The 19,331-nt window shown below is 40.8% G+C and overlaps 1 protein-coding gene across 3 annotated transcripts in view; it reads left to right on the top strand.

Moving 5' to 3' along the window:
• The window catches only part of stab1 (stabilin 1), a 108,918-nt gene extending 89,911 nt beyond the window's left edge, over nucleotides 1–19,007 (top strand). For all 3 annotated transcript variants that reach the window (XM_068314994.1, XM_068314996.1, XM_068314997.1), the window contains 12 exons: nucleotides 45–177; nucleotides 506–566; nucleotides 951–1,095; nucleotides 5,649–5,782; nucleotides 6,026–6,191; nucleotides 8,720–8,826; nucleotides 9,172–9,291; nucleotides 13,088–13,219; nucleotides 13,337–13,441; nucleotides 15,391–15,540; nucleotides 17,320–17,423; nucleotides 18,820–19,007. In XM_068314994.1, coding sequence (XP_068171095.1) covers nucleotides 45–177; nucleotides 506–566; nucleotides 951–1,095; nucleotides 5,649–5,782; nucleotides 6,026–6,191; nucleotides 8,720–8,826; nucleotides 9,172–9,291; nucleotides 13,088–13,219; nucleotides 13,337–13,441; nucleotides 15,391–15,540; nucleotides 17,320–17,415 — 1,349 coding nt within the window. In that variant the 3' untranslated portion in view covers nucleotides 17,416–17,423; nucleotides 18,820–19,007. The remainder of the gene's footprint in view (nucleotides 1–44; nucleotides 178–505; nucleotides 567–950; nucleotides 1,096–5,648; nucleotides 5,783–6,025; nucleotides 6,192–8,719; nucleotides 8,827–9,171; nucleotides 9,292–13,087; nucleotides 13,220–13,336; nucleotides 13,442–15,390; nucleotides 15,541–17,319; nucleotides 17,424–18,819) is intronic.
• The last annotated feature ends 324 nt before the right edge of the window (nucleotides 19,008–19,331 follow it).

Here is a 19,331-nt window from a genome sequence, read left to right as displayed (position 1 = left end):
AAAAGTTGATTGATTGATCAGTTGACAACTTTATTGAACTGCAGCTCCAGACCTGTGCTCAGAATATAATGGAGGCTGTCACCAGAATGCAGACTGTAACCAAACAGGACTGCAGGTCAACTGTTCCTGTCACAGTGGTTACCATGGCGATGGCTACTCCTGCCAGCCTATCAACAGGTGAGTGTGGTCTATGGCTTTATCGAAATTACATTTATGTAACATATTAATAAATGTACTATTCAGTTTGTCACGTGACGTGTTGATGTCATGTGACTGTTCAGTTCGTCACGTGACGTGTTGATGTCATGTGACTGTTCAGTTTGTCACGTGATGTGTTGATGTCATGTGACTGTTCAGTTTGTCACGTGACGTGTTGATGTCATGTGACTGTTCAGTTTGTCAAGTGACATGTTGATGTCATGTGACTGTTCAGTTTGTCACGTGACGTGTTGATGTCATGTGACTGTTCAGTTTGTCATGTGACGTGTTGATGTCATGTGTTCAGATGCACTGAGGACCTGAACGGGGGCTGCAGTGACTTCGCCTCATGCAAATTTACTGGTCCAGTGAGTAAAATACTAAATTAAGAGATTGATATCAGTTTACACATACAAACAGCTTTGCCTTAAACTTATTTTTCTAATTACAGTGTGTTCATGTGTGGGTAAACTCATAAATATAAAATTATTAATACTAATACTAATACTTATTAGTATTATTAATATCATTAGTATCATACTTATGAATACTAGCAGAAGGAGCGGCATGGTGGTTCAATGGGTTCGCTTACAGCCAGAAGGTTCTCGTTTTGATTACTACATGTAACTCAGACCGTTACTGGTCCAAAAAACTATTTTAAGACCAAAAAAAAAAAGATAATTAAATCACAGCACAACATGTAAGAGGATTTCCTCCTTTCAACCGATCACTCAGTAATTTTCTTTCTCCAGAATGAGCGTGACTGCGAGTGCCTGCCCGGGTTTGTGGGTAATGGATTACAGTGTCTGGAGAAAGTGGAGCCTCCTGTTGATCGGTGCCTGGAAGTCAACGGAGGCTGTGACCCTGTGGCCACCTGCAAGGACAGTCATTACCATGGTAACAGACAGGTCATATATACAATGCTTTTTTAGCGTGCGTCCTTGCATCCTTGATGCACGTCAGACATGTGTCCCTGGGACACAAGCTTTAAATATTTACAATAAAAATCGACGCACCTTTTTCCGTGATATAATGTTGGGAAAAAATGCACTTCCATTCAACAAAAATATTCACAATTTTTCCATTTCTCCACTTAAATTTTAAACGTGGAAATCTCCATTAAGTTTTGATCTTGTGTGAGTTTATCTTCACGAGACTCACTTGTGCGATTCTGTCAAATCAAAATCAGCCAAACAGCAACAGGACTTCTGCTGGTTTTACAGTGAGAGAGGACTTAGTCTCACATTATCACCAGGCCTCCAATAAAGATGCAAAAGTTGGAGAAAAACCAAGTGACAATGATGCTTTCTTGATTAAAAACCAATCACATGTTAAAGAAGGAAAAGAGACAGATATTACTACAGATATTACTACAGATATTACTACAGATATTACTGTGGACAGTACGGATAAGATGCAGATGAAGCCGAGAGAAAACCAGTGGACACGGTTGTTTCCAGGGGTGAAACACGGCTGAATGTCAGCACCTACGATAAAGTAATGAGGGTGCAGTTTACAAAAAAATCTGTGTTTGTGAAGGTTCTGTCAGCTGTATTCAGTGTCTGTAGGAGAATGTACAGTATGAATTAAAGGAAAGAAAACTATTGAGTGAAAAGAAAAAGCGAAAAAAAAAAAGATATTTCATCTTTATTTCTAAAGTTGTTTTTCTTTTTTAAAGAATGACTACCAGGCTTTAACATTTTGATATAAATAACATGTAGTTTTACTCTATTTTCTTTTTACTTAAACAGTTATGATGTTATTTATAAAAACTTTAAAATTATCAGTTTGTTTAGTTTTAATAATGTACTATTGGTTAAACTCAATCCTCGCTTCTACAGTATATTCTGTTATTACTTTCAACGTCATGTTGAAGTGTATCCCAGGATGCACTGCTTTCTAGAGGTAAATGAACTCTGTATATATACGTATGTATATATACATATATGTATATAATGACATATATGTATATATATACAGTTGTGTTCAAAATAATAGCAGTCTGTTTAAAATATTGAGTAAAGCCCAAAATCCTTATAATGGTTTTTATTTCCATGCATTGGGAACACTGCACATTATATTCTAAATCAAAACATGAAGAAAAAAGCAGAAATTCTTTAATTACTTTACAGAAAATGAAGAAAAATGAACATTGGGCTGTTCAAAAATCAGAGAATCAGAGTCTGTATTTGTCATCCTGACACACGTTTATATATGACAGTACGAAATATGTCTCTGAAGGTCCCAGTAAGCCCGGTTTATAAATAAGATAAATAAGATTAAATAAGATAAGTTAAGAAAAGATAGGTTAAAAATGTAAGATAAATAGGAGAACAGAGAAAAGTTAAGAATTGTAAAGTGTAAATTGAAAAGTGTCTGAACAGCAAAATCAAAAAAAATAGCAGAGTCTCCATTTTACTTTACAAACTCAAATATTTACTGTATAAACTGAAAAAATATCCAGGATTCAGCATTCCTATGAATCACTAAACTACTATTTAGTTGTATAGCCACTGTTTCTGAGAACCGCTTCACATCTGTGTTGCATGGAGTCGACCAACTTCTGGCATCTGAACAGGTATTCCAGCCCAGGATGATTTGACAATGTTCCATAGTTCCTCTGCATTTCCTAGTTTTGCCTCAGAAACAGCATTTTTAATGTCACCCCACAAGTTTTCTATCGGATTAAGGTCCGGGGATTGGGCTGGCCACTCCAGGACTTTAATTTTGTTGGTCTGGAACCAAGAAGCTGCTGGCTTACTGGTGTGTTTGGGGTCGTTGTCTTGTTGAAACACCCATTTCAAGGGCATTTCCTCTTCAGCATAGGGCAACATGACCTCTTCAAGTATTTTGATGTATCCAAACTGATCCATCATCCCTGGTATGCGATAAATAGGCCCGACACCATAGTCAGAGAAACATCCCCATACCATGATGCTTGCACCACCATGCTTCACTGTCTTCAGAGTGTACTGTGGCTTGAATTCAGTGTTGGGGGGTCGTCTGACAAACTGTCTGCGGCCCTTAGACCCAAAGAGAACAATCTTACTCTCATCCGTCCACAAAATGTTTCTCCGTTTCTCTTTTGGCCAGCCAATGTGTTCTTTGGCAAATTGTATCCTCTTCATCACACGTCTTTTTCTTAACAGTGGGACTTTGCGGGGGCTTCTTGTTGATAGATTAGCTTCACACAGGCGTCTTCTAATTGTCACAGTACTCACAGGTAACTTCAGACTGTTTTTGATAATCCTGGAGCTGATCATTGGCTGAGTTTTCACCATTCTGGCTCTTCTTCCATTCATTCCAATGGAAGTCTTCCGTTTTCTTCCACGTCTCTCTGGTTTTGCTTTCCATTTTAAAGCATTGGAGATCATTTTAGCTGAGCAGACCATAATTTTCTGCACTTCTTTATACCTTTTCCCTTCATTAATCAACATTTTAATCAAAGTACATTTTTCTTCTGAACAATTTCTGGAACGACCCATTTTTCTCAGGTTTTCTGAAAGAAATGCATGAGCAACATGTGCTGGTTCATCCTTAAATCAGGGTTACCTGATTGACACCTGTTTTGTCACAGATTGAATGACTTCACAAATTGAATTCCACACTACTATTTTTTTGAACACGCCCCTTCAATTCATTATTCAATGACACAGACTCAGGAGCATACATATCATGAATGTTGGGTTAGGGGTTAGGGTTATATAAAAAAAAAAAAATGTCCCTCTCACCCTTGTGGGGTGGTATCTGTGTGTCATCCTCAAGCTCGGGTCCTCTACCAGAGGCCTGGGAGTCTGAGGGTTCTGCGCAGTATCTTAGCTGTTCCTAGGACTGCGCTCTTCTGGACTGAGGCTTCAGATGTTGTTCCAGGAATCTGCTGGAGCCACTCTTCCAGTTTGGGGGTCACTGCCCCGAGTGCTCCTACTACCACGGGGACCACATTAACCTTAACCTTCCACATCTGTTCCAGCTGTTCTTTCAACCCTTGATATTTCTCAATCTTTTCGTGTTCCTTCTTCCTGATGTTGGCATCAGCTGGAATCGCCACATCTATCACCACTGCTCTCTTCTGCTCTTTGTCCATCACCACTATGTCCGGTTTGTTAGCCAGTAGCTGTTTGTCGGTCTGGAAGCTGAAGTCCCACAGGATCTTAGCCTTGCCGTTCTCAACCACCTTCGGTGGTATGTCCCATTGGGATTTGGGTACTTCTAGTCCATACCGGGTACAGATGTTCCTGTACACTATCACAGCTACTTGGTTGTGCCTTTCCATGTATGCTGAGCTGGCGAGCATCTTACACCCTGCTACCACATGCTGGACTGACTCTGGGGCTTCTTTACATAGCCTGCACCTTGGGTCAGATCTACTGTGGTAGATGTTGGCCTCTATTGCCCTTGTACTTAGGGCCTGTTCTTGTGCTGCCATGATCAGTGCCTCTGTGCTGTCTGTCAGTCCAGCTTTATTCATCCATTGGTAGGTCTTCTTGATATCAGCCACTTCCTCTATCTGACGGTGGTACATGCCGTGTAGGGGCTTGTCCCTCCATGTTGTCTCCTCCTCCTCCTCCTCTTCAGGTTTCTGCTGTCTAAGGGATTCACTGAGCAGTTCATCTGTTGGGGCCATCTTCCTGATGTACTCTTGGATTTTTGATGTCTCATCCTGGACAGTGGCCCTGATGCTCACTTGTCCTCGGCCTCCCTCTTTCCGCTTAGTGTACAGCCTCAGGATGCTGGACTTGGGGTGAAACCCTCCATGCAAGGACGGCACGGTGGCGCAGTGGTTAGCGCTGCCGCCTCACAACACGGCGGACTTGGGTTCGAGTCCCGCTCTGTGCGGAGTTCGCATGCTCTCCCCGTGTCTGCATGGGTTCTCTCCGGGTTCTCCGGCTTCCTCCCACCTCCAAAAGCATGCGCTTCAGGTTGATTGGCTGGTCCCAAATTGACCGTAGGAATGAGTGTGTGTTGTATACATATATATATATATATATATATATATATATATATATATATATATATATATATATATATATATATATATATATTATACAGATAGAAGGTGGTCTAATATCAGACTGCCGGGATAGGCACCGGCTCCCCTGCGACCTGCGTTAGCGGGTTGGAAGATGAATGAATGAATATATATATATATATATATATATATATATATATATATATATATATATATATATATATATATATATATATATATATATATATTATACAGATAGAAGGTGGTCTAATATCAGTATGGGGGGGGTTCACAAACGTTTAGATTACTGTAAATAATAAAATAAATAGTTTGTCGCTCTATCGTGGAATTCGTTAATCGCGTGTGGTTCCTGGAACGTTTTAACCACGAGGAACGAGGGATCACTGTGTGAGTGTGTGTGTGTGTATAAATATATAATATAAGCAGTAGTGTTGAATAATGAGTAGTTGATGTGGTTCAGTCAACACAGCTGGAGTGTTCCACCTGCGCTCCTCAGAGGGGAAGTACATGATGAACTTCAGTCAGGCGGACGCCGCCTGTCAGGACGAAGGCGCCGCGCTGGCGACCTTCAAGCAGCTCGGAGACGCTCAGCAGGTCAGTGTGATGGAAGGGTTACAGAGGATATGAAGATAACACATTATATCATAAACTTTTTAAATGCTACCATCACAGAAGAGATATGTGGCGGCTCAAGTTTACTCCTCGGTGTTTTTGGATATAAAGTACAACAAAGTGACACTTTGAAAGCTTTTACTTTAAAGTCCTGTCGATTTATCACAATGTTTGAATCTTTTATTTTACCTGACTCGTCTGATGATCATTTCCTGTCTGGTGAAGCTGGGGATGCATCTGTGTGTCGCTGGCTGGATGGATGGGGGGAAGGTGGGGTACCCGACCCGCTTCCCCTCAGTCAAATGTGGAGACAACCACGTGGGACTGGTGATGTACAAAGAACCCGTGGACAGGAGCAGCAGATACGACGCATACTGCTACAGGCTAACAGGTGCTACATGCTATATAGATAGATAGATAGATAGATAGATAGATAGATACTAATCTATCTATCTATCTATCTATCTATCTATCTATCTATCTATCTATACGTATATACATACATACATAGATATAGATATACTGTACTGTATATATCTATATCTATCTATATATATCTATAACTATATATCTATCTCTCTGTCTCTCTCTCTCTCTCTCTCTCTCTCTCTCTCTCTATATATATATATATATATATATATATATATATATATATATATACAGAGAAAAAATGAACAAAGGTTTACAGTTTTTTCAGTCGCTAATCCCTACGATCTCTGATATCATCCTGGGTTTGAACCGATTGGTATGCCGGATCCACCCCGGTAATGATCAGCTGTGTGTCAATGGGGGGGCAGTGACTCAGTGGTAGAGCGGATCATCCAATGTCCAAGATCGGCGGTTCGATTCCCACTCTCGCCCAAAAACACCCGGAATGTGAGCTGACAATGGGAGGAGTCAGCTCAACTCTGGAGCACTGCCAAGGCACCATTGAGCAGGGCGCCGTCACCCTTACAAGTTGCTCATTTGGGCACACCGTAAATGAGTGGCCCGCCACTCTACCTCCCCCTGCATGCATACAGGACCCGTGTGTGTGTGTGTGTGTGTGTGTGTGTGTGTGTGTGTGTGTGTGTGTGTGTGTGTGTGTGTGTCTGTGTGTTTGTGTGTTTGTGTGTGTGTGTGTGTGTGTGTGTGTGTGTGTGTGTGTGTGTGTGTGTGTGTGTGTGTGTGTGTGTGTGTGTGTATTCAGGGCCTGTATATACTTATATATACATGTGTGAATTACTAACACTAGAGTGTGCCACTAATTTCCCTTAAGGGATTAATTGAGTATATAAAATTTAAAAAAAAAGAAGAATTAAAAAAAAAAAAAATTCAATTGTTTGTTTATCAGCTGTGATATATTGTTTTTGAACTGATATTATTGCAGAAGCAGAGGTTTTTATACTGTATCTAAGGTTTGGAATATTATTTTCTATTGTGGGATGTTGTGTGTCAACATCCGAAAATAATAGAAAAACAATCCACTCTTTTGTTGGGAGGTATATTTCGTCTGTTAAGAAAATGAAAGCATTGTGGAAATATGTTCAATGACTGCATATTTAGTGAAAACAACATGAAATGTGTGAATGGTATGGCCACAAAAGACCGATGCTGTGATAATTGTGTTTAGAGTTTTGAAAATGTGACTGCTGTTTGGACAAATGCTTGTTAGTGACTGGAAAAAACTGTAATAACTAAAAGCTCAACTGAAAATCACCTTTCAGAAAAAATACCATATATACAATACATATTATATTATATTATATTATATTATATTATATTATATTATATTATATTATATTATATTATATTATACATATATATTAACTGACATTCATCACAATTCATTTCACACCAAAACCACCACTAAGGGGATTCAGAGGGAGCATGGAAAAAAGGTACAGTAATTGACTTGTGGGCTTTTATTATTATTAAATTGTTGAAACCAACTGTTGGGTATGCTCTTACATTAATAAAAACTGAATTATAAAACTGAATAGTCCACAACAACGTGAGTAATTTGAGGTCTAATTTGAATGTCTTGATAAGTAAACATGCAGACTCAAAGGTAAATAAGTTAATTTTAGATCACTCTGATAAAGAGACACTTTGACTGAAAGCTTCAAAAAAATTCAACCTCTTAAAGACACAATAAAGTGTCTTCTGCATAAAGACAGACCTGATTGTGCTAATTATACAGTGATTGCCACTGTCTGCAATACTATTTTCAACCAAGGGAATAGTGGACAGCAATGCCTAGTATCCATTAAAATAAGAAAACGTCACAATGCTGCCCATAAATTTTTCCATTCCATCAAATCAAAACCATGTGTGCATCTAATGATAGCCAGATATAATGTCCCTCAGAGCAACGCCATCATCAATGATGCGCAGCAAATGTCTCGAATGTCTCCACTTGCTTAAGATGCCTGATTCCTCCAAAACATGAAGGTTTTATTGAAAAAATTTGCAACAGTATCAACGAGTGACAGAACCAACTGATTTTGTAGGACAGAACAAAAGAATAGGTCACCTGCATACAAAAAAAATAAAAAATACATGCATTTAGCTCCAAACTGCATAACATTAGCATGGATAGATAGCGTGTAAATAGTAATGATGGTAAAGTGCTTTATACACTGAGACAGTTATATATTAATTTGCATCTACATTGATCAGATATTTCTTCGCATGTTCTACAGAGGTTTTTATTTCTAAAGATAGGCAGGAGTTGTAATGAATTATCACAGGTGTGTTTCCTTTATCTTTCATTTCAGAGGCTACCAGTAGGATTTCAGGGTTATGGTGTTGTATCATCTATTTTTGCTGTACTGTAATGTCATCACTGTAGTACTATGTGCTGTGACACAATGCAAATAATTCAGAAGCTCACAGCAGTAATTGTTTACACTCTGTTGTGTTTTTGTGTCCCATCAGACGTTTCATGTGTTTGTCCCACTGGTTATGTTGGGAATGGAGACTTCTGTAACGGGGTCTTGACCAGTGTTCTTGCAACCTACAGTAACTTCTCCACCTTCTACAAGGTGAGTGAAGAATATTCTAGTAATCTGCAGGTTCTCTTTTGGAATAATGAAGCTTTTTGACGGATTAAATCAAGGTGTTTGTGTGATGTTTGTGTTGTCTGGTGTGTTTGTGTGGTTTTACAAAATGCAGACAAGCATTCCAGAATTATTGCATCTTGCTGACAAATTTATTGTCAATCAAACTCGCTCTCCCGATGTTTCTTTGTTCAGAAAACACACAGAACTATTGAAAATCCTCTTTATGTGAATCTATTTTGAATTCTGTGTAAACGTGATTATTTTGTAATTTGACTTTTATGAATAGACGTGGCATTAAAACCTCTCTTTCCCTCCCTCTTTCTCTAGCTCTTGCTGGACTACAGCGCCTCGTCCTCAGAGGGCAGACAGCTTGTTGACTTCCTGTCTCACAGGACGTCTTCGGTCACTCTGTTTGTACCCCATAATGCTGGTTTCACCACAAACAAGGTCAAAGCAAAGCAAACAGAATTTATGTTTCATTTACTAATATAAAACCAGTTGTCTCTAAGTCAGAAGTGCTAATTACTTTTTTTCTTACTAATCCGAATACATTCAGCAATTCTATTCAGTATTACTATTTAATAATGCTATTGTTTGTATTTAATTTTCGAAGTCAAAAATCTTTCCTCTCTTTCTATTTCCTCTCTTTCCTCTCTCCTCTCTCTTTCCTTTATCAACAATCCTCCTCTCTTTCTCTGTCAAAGAAGGAGAGAAGAAAAGTGTGTTCATTGGAAGATGGAGAAGAGGAGTGCCAAGAGTACAGGACTGAGAGTAGGGACGTTGAATGTTGGAACTATGACAGGAACAGGTAGAGAGTTGGTTGACATGATGCAGAGGAGGAAGGTAGACATACTGTGTGTCCAGGAGACCAGGTGGAAAGGTAGCAAGGCTAGAAGTTTAGGAGCAGGGTTCAAGTTGTTCTATCATGGTATAGATGGGAAGAGAAATGGAGTAGGAGTTATCTTGAAGGAGGAGTTTGTTAGGAATGTCCTGGAGGTAAAAAGAGTGTCGGATAGAGTGATGAGTCTGAAGCTAGAAATAGAAGGTGTGATGTTCAATGTTGTATGCTCCACAGGTAGGATGTGAGCTGGAGGAGAAGGAGAAATTCTGGTCGGACTTTGATGAAGTGATGCAGAGCATTCCTAGAAGTGAGAGAGTTGTCATTGGAGCAGACTTCAATGGACATGTTGGTGCAGGAAACAGAGGTGATGAGGAGGTGATGGGCAGGTTTGGTATCCAGGAGAGGAACGCAGAAGGACAGATGGTAGTTAACTTTGCAAAAAGGATGGAAATGGCTGTAGTGAATACTTTCTTCCAGAAGAGGCAGGAACATAGAGTGACCTATAAGAGTGGAGGTAGGAGCACACAGGTAGACTACTTCTGGTGTAGACGGTGTAACCTGAAGGAGATCAGTGACTGTAAAGTAGTGGTAGGTGAGAGTGTAGCCAAACAGCATAGGATGGTGGTGTGTAGGATGACTCTGGTGGTGAGGAAGATGAAGAGGACAAAGACAGAGCAGAAGACGAAATGGTGGAAGCTGAAAAAGGAAGTGTTGCATGACTTTTAGGAAGGAGTTAAGACAGGCTCTGGGTGGTCAGGAGGTGCTTCCAGATGACTGGACAACTACAGCTAATGTGATCAGGGAGACAGGTAGGAGAGTACTTGGTGTGTCATCTGGAAGGAAAGTAGATAAGGAGACTTGGTGGTGGAATGAGGAGGTACAGGAGTGTATACAGAGAAAGAGGTTAGCTAAGAGGAAGTGGGACACTGAGAGGACTGAGGAGAGTAGATAGGAGTACAGGGAGATGCAGCGTAAGGTGAAGGTAGAGGTAGTAAAGGCCAAACAAGAAGCTGATGATGACTTGTATGATAGGTTGGACAGTAAGGAGGGAGAGACTGATCTATACCGGTTGGCAAGACAGAGAGACAGAGATGGGAAGGATGTGCAGCAGGTTAGGGTGATTAAGGACAGGGATGGAAGTCTATTGACAGGTGCCAGTAGTGTGATGGGAAGATGGAAGGAGTACTTTGAAGAGTTGATGAACGTGGAAAATGAGAAAGAACAAAGACTAGAAGAGGTGACTGTTGTGGACCAGGAAGTAGCAAAGATTATTCAGGATGAAGTGAGGAGGGCATTAAAGAGGATGAAGAGTGGAAAGGCAGTCGGTCCTGATGATATACCTGTAGAGGTTTGGAAGTGTCTAGGAGAGATGGACTAGAGTTTCTGACTGGGTTGTTCAACAGGATCTTAGATAGTGAGAAGATGCCTGAGAAATGGAGGATAAGTGTGCTGGTGCCCATTTTTAAGAACAAGAGAGATGTGCAGAGTTGTGGCAACTACAGAGGAATAAAGCTGATGAGCCACACAATAAAGTTATGGGAAAGAGTAGTGGAAGCTAGACTAAGGGCAGAAGTGAACATTTGTGAGCAGCAGTATGGTTTCATGCCAAAAAAGAGTACTACAGATGCAATATTTGCTTTGAGGATGTTGATAGAGAAGTACAGAGAAGGCCAGAGGGAGCTGCATTGTGTTTTTGTAGATCTGGAGAAAGCTGATGACAGGGTGTCCAGAGAGGAACTGTGGTATTGTATGAGGAAGTCTGGAGTGGCAGAGAAGTATGTTAGAGCGGTGCAGGACATGTATGAGGACTGTAAGACAGTGGTGAGGTGTGCTGTAGGTGTGACAGAGGAGTTCAAGGTGGAGGTGGGACTGCATCAGGGATCAGCTCTGAACCCCTTCTTGTTGCTATGGTGATGGACAGGCTGACAGACGAGGTTAGACAGGAATCTCCATGGACTATGATATTTGCAGATGACATTGTGATCTGCAGTGAGAGCAGGGAACAGGTGGAGGAGAAGCTAGAGAGGTGGAGATTTGTCCTGGAAAGGAGAGGAATGAAGGTTAGCCGCAGTAAGACAGAGTACATGTGTGTGAATGAGAGGGACCCAAGTGGAAGAGTGAGGTTACAGGGAGAATAGATCAAGAAGGTGGAGGATTTGAAGTATTTAGGGTCAACAGTCCAGAGCAATGGAGAGTGTGGAAAAGAGGTGAAGAAGCGTGTCCAGGCAGGATGGAACGGGTGGAGGAAAGTGTCAGGTGTGATGTGTGATAGAAGAGTTTCAGTCAGTCAGTCATCTTCAGATTACCACCGCTGTATCCGCCGCAGCGGGTCACCGGGAGCCTGAGCCTATCTTGGAGGTATAGGGCGTGAGGCGGGGGACACTCCGGGCATGACACCAGTGCACCGCGAAGCCACACACAAAGACATACAACCACGCACACACACACTCATTCCTACGGGCAATTTGGAACAGCCAATCAATCTGAAGTGCATGCTTTTGGAGGTGGGAGGAAGCCGGAGAACCCAGAGAGAACCCACGCAGACACGGGGAGAGCATGAGAACTCCGCACAGAGCGGGACTCGAACCCGGGTCCGCCGTGGTGTGAGGCGTCAGTGCCAACCACTGCGCCACTGTGCCGCCCCTAGAAGAGTTTCAGCTAAAATGAAAGGAAAGGTGTACAAAACTGTGGTGAGACCAGCGATGTTGTTTGGTCTAGAGACAGTGTCACTGAGGAAAAGACAGGAGACAGAGCTGGAGGTAGCAGAGATGAAGATGCTGAGGTTCTCTCTGGGAGTGACCAGGATGGATAGGATCAGGAATGAGTCCATCAGAGGGACAGCACATGTTAGAGGTTCTGGAGATAAAGTCAGAGAGGCCAGACTGAGATGGTTTGGACATGTCCAGAGGAGAGATAGTGAATATATTGGTAGAAGGATGCTGAGTTTTGAACTGCCAGGCAGGAGGCCTAGAGGAAGACCAAAGAGGAGGTTTATGGATGTAGTGAAAGAGGACATGAAGGTAGTTGGTGTGAGAGGAGAAGATGTAGAAGACAGGGTTAGATGAAGCTCCAACTGATGACCAGTGAGACTGGAGATCTCACTGGTCATTCTGATATCATTGTGACATCATTTTGTGGTTGCTGGGTTACAAACCCCTGACCTCTCTAGCAGCAGCTGTGATCCTCTCCATCACCCGTTCCTCATGACGGATATAACACTGCAAAGCTGCATACTAATGTGTTTGTGTGTGTGTGTGTGTGTGTGTGTGTGTGTGTGTGTGTGTGTGTGTGTGTGTGTGTGTGTGTGTGTGTGTGTGTGTGTGTGTGTGTGTGTGTGTGTGTGTGCGTGCGTGTGTGTTTGTGTGTGTGTGTGTGTTTGTGTGTGTGTGCGTGTGTGTTTAGACTCTATCTGGTAGAGACCTTGAATATCACATCTCAGCCAATCGTAGCAGACTATTCAAGGATCTGGGACACCAGGAAGTCATCAAATCCAGGCTTGGGTTAAACCTCAATATTTCCCATGGCAACAGCGAGGTGAGACCGACTCCAACGTCCCACTTCAGAATTACATCAAACAAGTTTTTGGAAATCAATTTATTTGATTTGGTCTTTAAATTTTCCGTCATTTGTCTCCAAATGATTTTCACCCAGAATTCTAAGCTGGTGAATGAGCGCCTCCTGGTGGACTGGGACATTCCGGCTGTAAATGGTATCATCCATGTCATTGAGGCCCCCCTGTCTGCACCCCCCAGTCCAGTGAGTGAATGAGTGACAGTGGGGGGAACGTCTGAACCAACACCCCAAAGACATTCACTTGGTTCAACTACGAGAATCAACATCATGTCAGCTGTTCTGATCACTGAGGACACATTTTCTTTTGGTTTCCAGTCAGATACTTACTACTACTGATTAACTGATTAACCCAGTTACCTATGAACTACCTATTGGCTTTCATTAAGTTCCCAAAGCATGACACCCCCATAATGATTATGTTTGGTGAAATTAAAGCCCAACCTGAGCTGTTTCTACTGGAAATAGTACATTTTAATAACATCATAACTCTGATCAGTATTTATGATGTAGGACGAAAAAGATAAAAACTGGATCAGAAATAAGATAATAACACCAGATCAGAGATTATAGATAATAACACCAGATCAGAGATTAGAGATAATAGCACCAGATCAGACATTAGAGATAACAGCACCAGATCAGAGATTAGAGATAATAGCACCAGATCAGAGATTAGAGATAATAACACCAGATCAGAGATTAGAGATAATAGCACCAGATCAGAGATTAGAGATAACAGCACCAGATCAGAGATTAGAGATAATAGCACCAGATCAGACATTAGAGATAACAGCACCAGATCAGAGATTAGAGATAATAACACCAGATCAGAGATTAGAGATAATAGCACCAGATCAGAGATTAGAGATAACAGCACCAGATCAGAGATTAGAGATGATAGCACCAGATCAGAGATTAGAGATAATAACGCCAGATCAGAGATTAGAGATAATAGCACCAGATCAGAGATTAGAGATAATAATGCCAGATCAGAGATTAGAGATAACACCAGATCAGAGATTAGAATCTGGTGCATCTCCCAATGAAATGAAATATTTGGCATTTTGTTTCTGTCCTTTAATATTTGGAAATGCAAAATCCTTCCCCTCCTTATGCAGAAAAACTAGTTAATTTACGAGTCCTGCTTAGATGTGTTACCAGTTGAGACTGGGGGGTGTGGGGAGGAAGCAGGGGCAACTAGATAGAAGCACAATGGATTAGCAGGAAGTACAAAAACTCTTCTTCCACTTTCTCCTCTTGAACCACTGCTTGATGAATGGATCGAATAATTTACATGTTTAATATAAATATATCAATATTTACACTAATATTGGTGTTTTTCGTATGTTTAAGAATAACCTTTAACAACATATTATTTATGAAAAAGGCTTTTGAATACAAAGTTTTGTTTTGTTTTTTAATAGCTGAATTGAATGAAAGGAAATTTGTTTTTTACAAGTTTTTCAGTTGTTCAGCTGCGGGTTTGACAGACGGTTTATGTCTGAGGACTCAGTACCAAACAAATGGACACTGAAAAAGATGAAGGTTCAGAATGCATCCATCCATCCATCCATCCATCCATCCATCCATCCATCCATCCATCTTCATCCTCTCATCCGTAGTCGGCAGCAGCTTCAACAGGGAGCCCCAAACCTCTGTTTCCCCATCACATCACCAACTGTTGTATAAAACATCAATAATCATTACAAATATCTCAAATCAAAGTAGTTTGTTAGAGCGGAATAGCAATATTTCTTCTTACCATGGGAAGTCTGGTACAGTTTTCCTCAATTTCTGAATGTCAGTTTAAATTCTAAATAAAGTTTGTATGGGAAAACATTTCAAGTACCTTCTAATTTCTAAATTTAATAAAATGAGTCTTACTGACATTTTGCTTACGTGAAAGAATATTCAAAATATAAATCATTACCAAGTTGATGATGATATATTTTTATCATAGCAGAAGAGGCTCCGTTTGTCGGATGTCCGAGGTGTTTGTTCTGTTCAGGTAAACGTGAGCAGCAGATGGGATGGAGGAGAGAGAGGCAGAGCTGTAAGGAGGGGTCAGAGGTTAAAATGATGCCCTCATACATCCAGTAATTCAGGTTTGCTTTCTTCTGCCACTCCTGTAGATCTCCCATCAAGAAGCTCAAAGCCGTTCCCACACAAACAGCATCCTGTCGGCCACCTTGTTATCCATCGTGTTGGTGTGTGTCTTGGCTGGACTGGGCTACTATGTGGTCAAACACAAGACGGATGGCTTCCACTTCCACTACTTCAGAGTGAGTCACACATACACGCACGCACACACATGTACAGAACAAAAGTGCATTTCCAGGCTGTGGTCTTCTTGTGCCACAGGCTCCCTCATCAATGTCTGAAAAAAGTACCAATAGGTAAATTAAACTAAATAAGATACCAGCATAAAATTCGTATTGAACAAAATAAAGGATGTACAAGCATAAGAGGGACATCAGTTCATTGATGAAATCACCTGAACAACAATCAGTGACTGAACCAATCCTTTATGGTCAGGTTGACAGGATTTATACAGGTTTACCCATGAAGCAACACATGATGGAAAGAGGCTCCACAATTTATTTGAATACATTATACATTCAGTTGCAATGAAGTCTGACTGTGATTCCAGCGATTACAGTAGGTGTCGTCATGATATAGATAGACACAGAAACTAAGATTTTTGGTTTTTTTGGACAACTGTCTCCATTCTTTATTTGTAAAATGAAATAAACGTGTTTGTGTTGAGAATCCCACTTCTCATGCATTTAATTGTCTTTGGATGGAACTGTTTTTACTACAAATTTCACCTTGTTAACTTGTCTTTCCTTTCATCCAGCTAATAGAAACCAGTTCCCTGTATGTAATGTTTATAATATCTTAGGGGACAAAACTGACTCTGATGTGATTTAAGTTCACAAATTATACTAATTGATAAATGTGATTCTCTAAACCACATACAGGTAAATGTACAAATTTAAAACGTCATCTGCAGCACATCTTCCAGTCCACAACATCAGCTTGTTTTGTTGATTTATTATTAATTTATTATTAATTTATTATTTCAGTCTCGTCTTGTAAATACAGTGTGAATAACCATGACCTGAATAAATGAGAACATACACAGACATCCTACAGTGTGAAGACATTCTCATGGTTGATATGGTCCAAATAAACATTCTGAATGAAGCAGTCATTATTTACAGCATAACCTAACGTCTCCAGTAGGACACTGCTGACTAGTCTGCATTCCACTGAATCAGTTCTCAAGAACTGTTTCTATGGCCTCAGTCATTCCACCATGTCTTCCTGTGTCTCGTATTAACAATGTTCATTCAAGCTGAATGTCAGAAATGTCACCATCCAGAGACCATAAGTCTCAATCCTTCATGAAAACACTTACCGTATTGGCCCGAATATAAGACGATCCTGATTATTAGACGACCCCCTCTTTTTCAAGACTCAAGTTTGAAAAAGACTTTTTGAACACCAAATTTAATTTTTATACAGAACATAATTACAGTGCATCTCCGTACATTACACTCTGTGACACCATATTTCACCGCCGATTAGCAATTGTTTGAAGACTCTACTTCATTTATCACCGTCATCTGGAAGTTTGCATCATCTCCTCAGCTGCCGGTTAACCTGGCGGATCTTCGACCCACTTTTCTCCAGATTGTCGCTACGTTTCTCCATTTTCTCCATCTCTTCTCTTATTTTCTTCTCTTTTCTTTCTTACCGCTATTTTTTATTTTTCTTCTTCGTTACAGGGGTTCGATTTTGCCTGGGGAATTAAGTTCAGCATTCGCTTTAAAGATATCTGTTACTATCTAGCGTTGTGAATGGGTATAATGTCTAGACCCTGAATGTAAGACGACCCCCACTTTTTCAGTCTTATTTCAATTTAAAAAACACTGTCTTATATTCGGGCCAATACGGTACATGTCTGAGTTTCAGATGTTGTATTTCAGTTGTTTCGGTGTTAGTAGTTTATGGATTGTACAGGTAGGAACTCAGTCCTGGTGTTTCTTCTATGACAGAATGAGGATGAAGATGATGTGGCAGGTGCCAGGAAGAAGCCGACACTGCTCTCCATCCCAAACCCTCTGTACGACGGGTCCCAAACGGTCACTTAGCTGTTTGGGTGAGTCCATTAGTCTGAGTCTGACTGACGATTCACATTTACACCACAGTTTGTTACTCAGTAAACAACTGAGCATCAAATGTAAGGTAGCAGCAAGCAAGGAATTGTTTATGGGTTCCAGTTCAGCTGATGTTTATTACCATGATTTTATCAACTCAGACTGATGGAGCTAAGGCAGAAGCTAAGACTGAAGCTAAGGCTGAAACTAAGGCAGAAGCTAAGACTGAAGCTAAGGCTGAAACTAAGGCAGAAGCTAAGGCAAAAATTAAGACTCAAGCTAAGGCTGAAACTAAGGCAGAAGCTAAGGCAGAAGCCAAAGCAGAAGCTAAGGCATAAGCTAAGGCAGAAACTAAGGCAGAAGCTAAGGCAGAAGCTAAGGCAGAAGCTAAGGCAGAAACTAAGGCAGAAGCTAAGGCAGAAGCCAAAGCAGAAGCTAAGGCATAAGCTAAGGCATAAGCTAAGGCAGAAACTAAGGCAGAAGCTAAGGCAGAAGCTAAGGCAGAAGCTAAGGCAGAAACTAAGGCAGAAGCTAAGGCAGAAGCTAAGGCAGAACTAAGGTAGCGCGGTGGCATAGTGGACAGCGCTGTTGCTCCACAGAAAGAAGGTTCCAGGTTCGATTCCTTTCTGTGTGGCGTTTGTATGTTACTCATGTTTGGGTTCCAACCACCAAAATCCTACACCTTAGGTGAATTAGTAACACCAAAATTCTCCCTAGGTGTGAGTGTGAGTGGTTCTTTGTCTTCCATTTCCTGTGGTGAGCTGGCAATGAGCTGGTGTATCATGGTGTTCCCCATGTTTCATCAGCTGAGAAAGGCTCAAGTAGTCCTGTGATGCTCAATGCAGACAAGTGCCCAGTTTTCTAGAGAATGGATGGATGGCTGGACTGCTGAAGCCTCTGTCAGTAATTAAAAGTTCAGATCTTCACCAACAGTTAACAAAGCAGCTCATCTGAAGAAGTTTTTGGTGTCTCTGAAATGCTAAAAAGAAAATCAGACCAAAGCAGATTCTACCCTTCTGAGAAGAATGAAACCCAGACTTTCTACAAAATATCGTGTTCCCTCTTTGTTTCTGGTTCCAGGTGATATTCTGTCCTACCTTCAAAGAAATGAAAAAAACAACAAAAAACAATAAATAGATAGATACTTTATTAATCCCGGAGGAAAATTGCATATATTGCATATATATAATATATGAAATAAAAGATTATGATCCAAACATGCGTGATTGGATCATAATCTTTGATGGTTTTGATTGAAGGACACATACTTGAGTATTGAGTGGGTTTCCCAACAGTAGGTGACAGACAGACAGACAGGATGGGTAAAAAGACAGGACACAATAAAAGTTCTAGACCTGATGGACATCTTTTGGTTGAGTGTTTTCTTTCCTCCTACAGGACACAAATCTGGGTTGGAGCCAACAAAACCAGAAGAACTTCCTAAGATCCTTGACCTGGACAAGTAACACCAGAAAAACCGGAGCTCCATTTCATTTATACGATTCTATGTGGGGGTTTTGATGGCTTTAACTCTAACCTCATTAATATGTAACCGTAAAGGAAATAAAAGATGACTGAATACTGAACCCAAATGCTCTCTGGGAGAATAACAAGCATGTATTTTTGTTGTTGGAAATGGCTCAGATGATTTTTCACAATATATGTTATAACACACATATTATTCTGGAAGTTTTGAATCCACAGAGAATTGTTACAACTCTGCTGTTCTCCAAGTCATTTAGCCTCTTTTATCTCCTAGTGTCTCCTTGTGAGTCTTAGGGTATCATCCTTATCAATCATTTCACCAACAGCAACAGAAAATGTACACTGAAACGTCAGACTCAGAGTTTAGCTTCTTCCAGTTGTTGCATCTGGTTTGGCCAGATCTTCAGGGGGTGGGGGGTTAGGGT

This window comes from Antennarius striatus, chromosome 5 (assembly GCF_040054535.1).
Source record: "Antennarius striatus isolate MH-2024 chromosome 5, ASM4005453v1, whole genome shotgun sequence".
NCBI lineage: Eukaryota > Metazoa > Chordata > Actinopteri > Lophiiformes > Antennariidae > Antennarius > Antennarius striatus.
The sequence above is the reverse complement of the archived record's forward strand: the minus strand, read 5'-3'. Positions and strand labels throughout refer to the sequence as shown.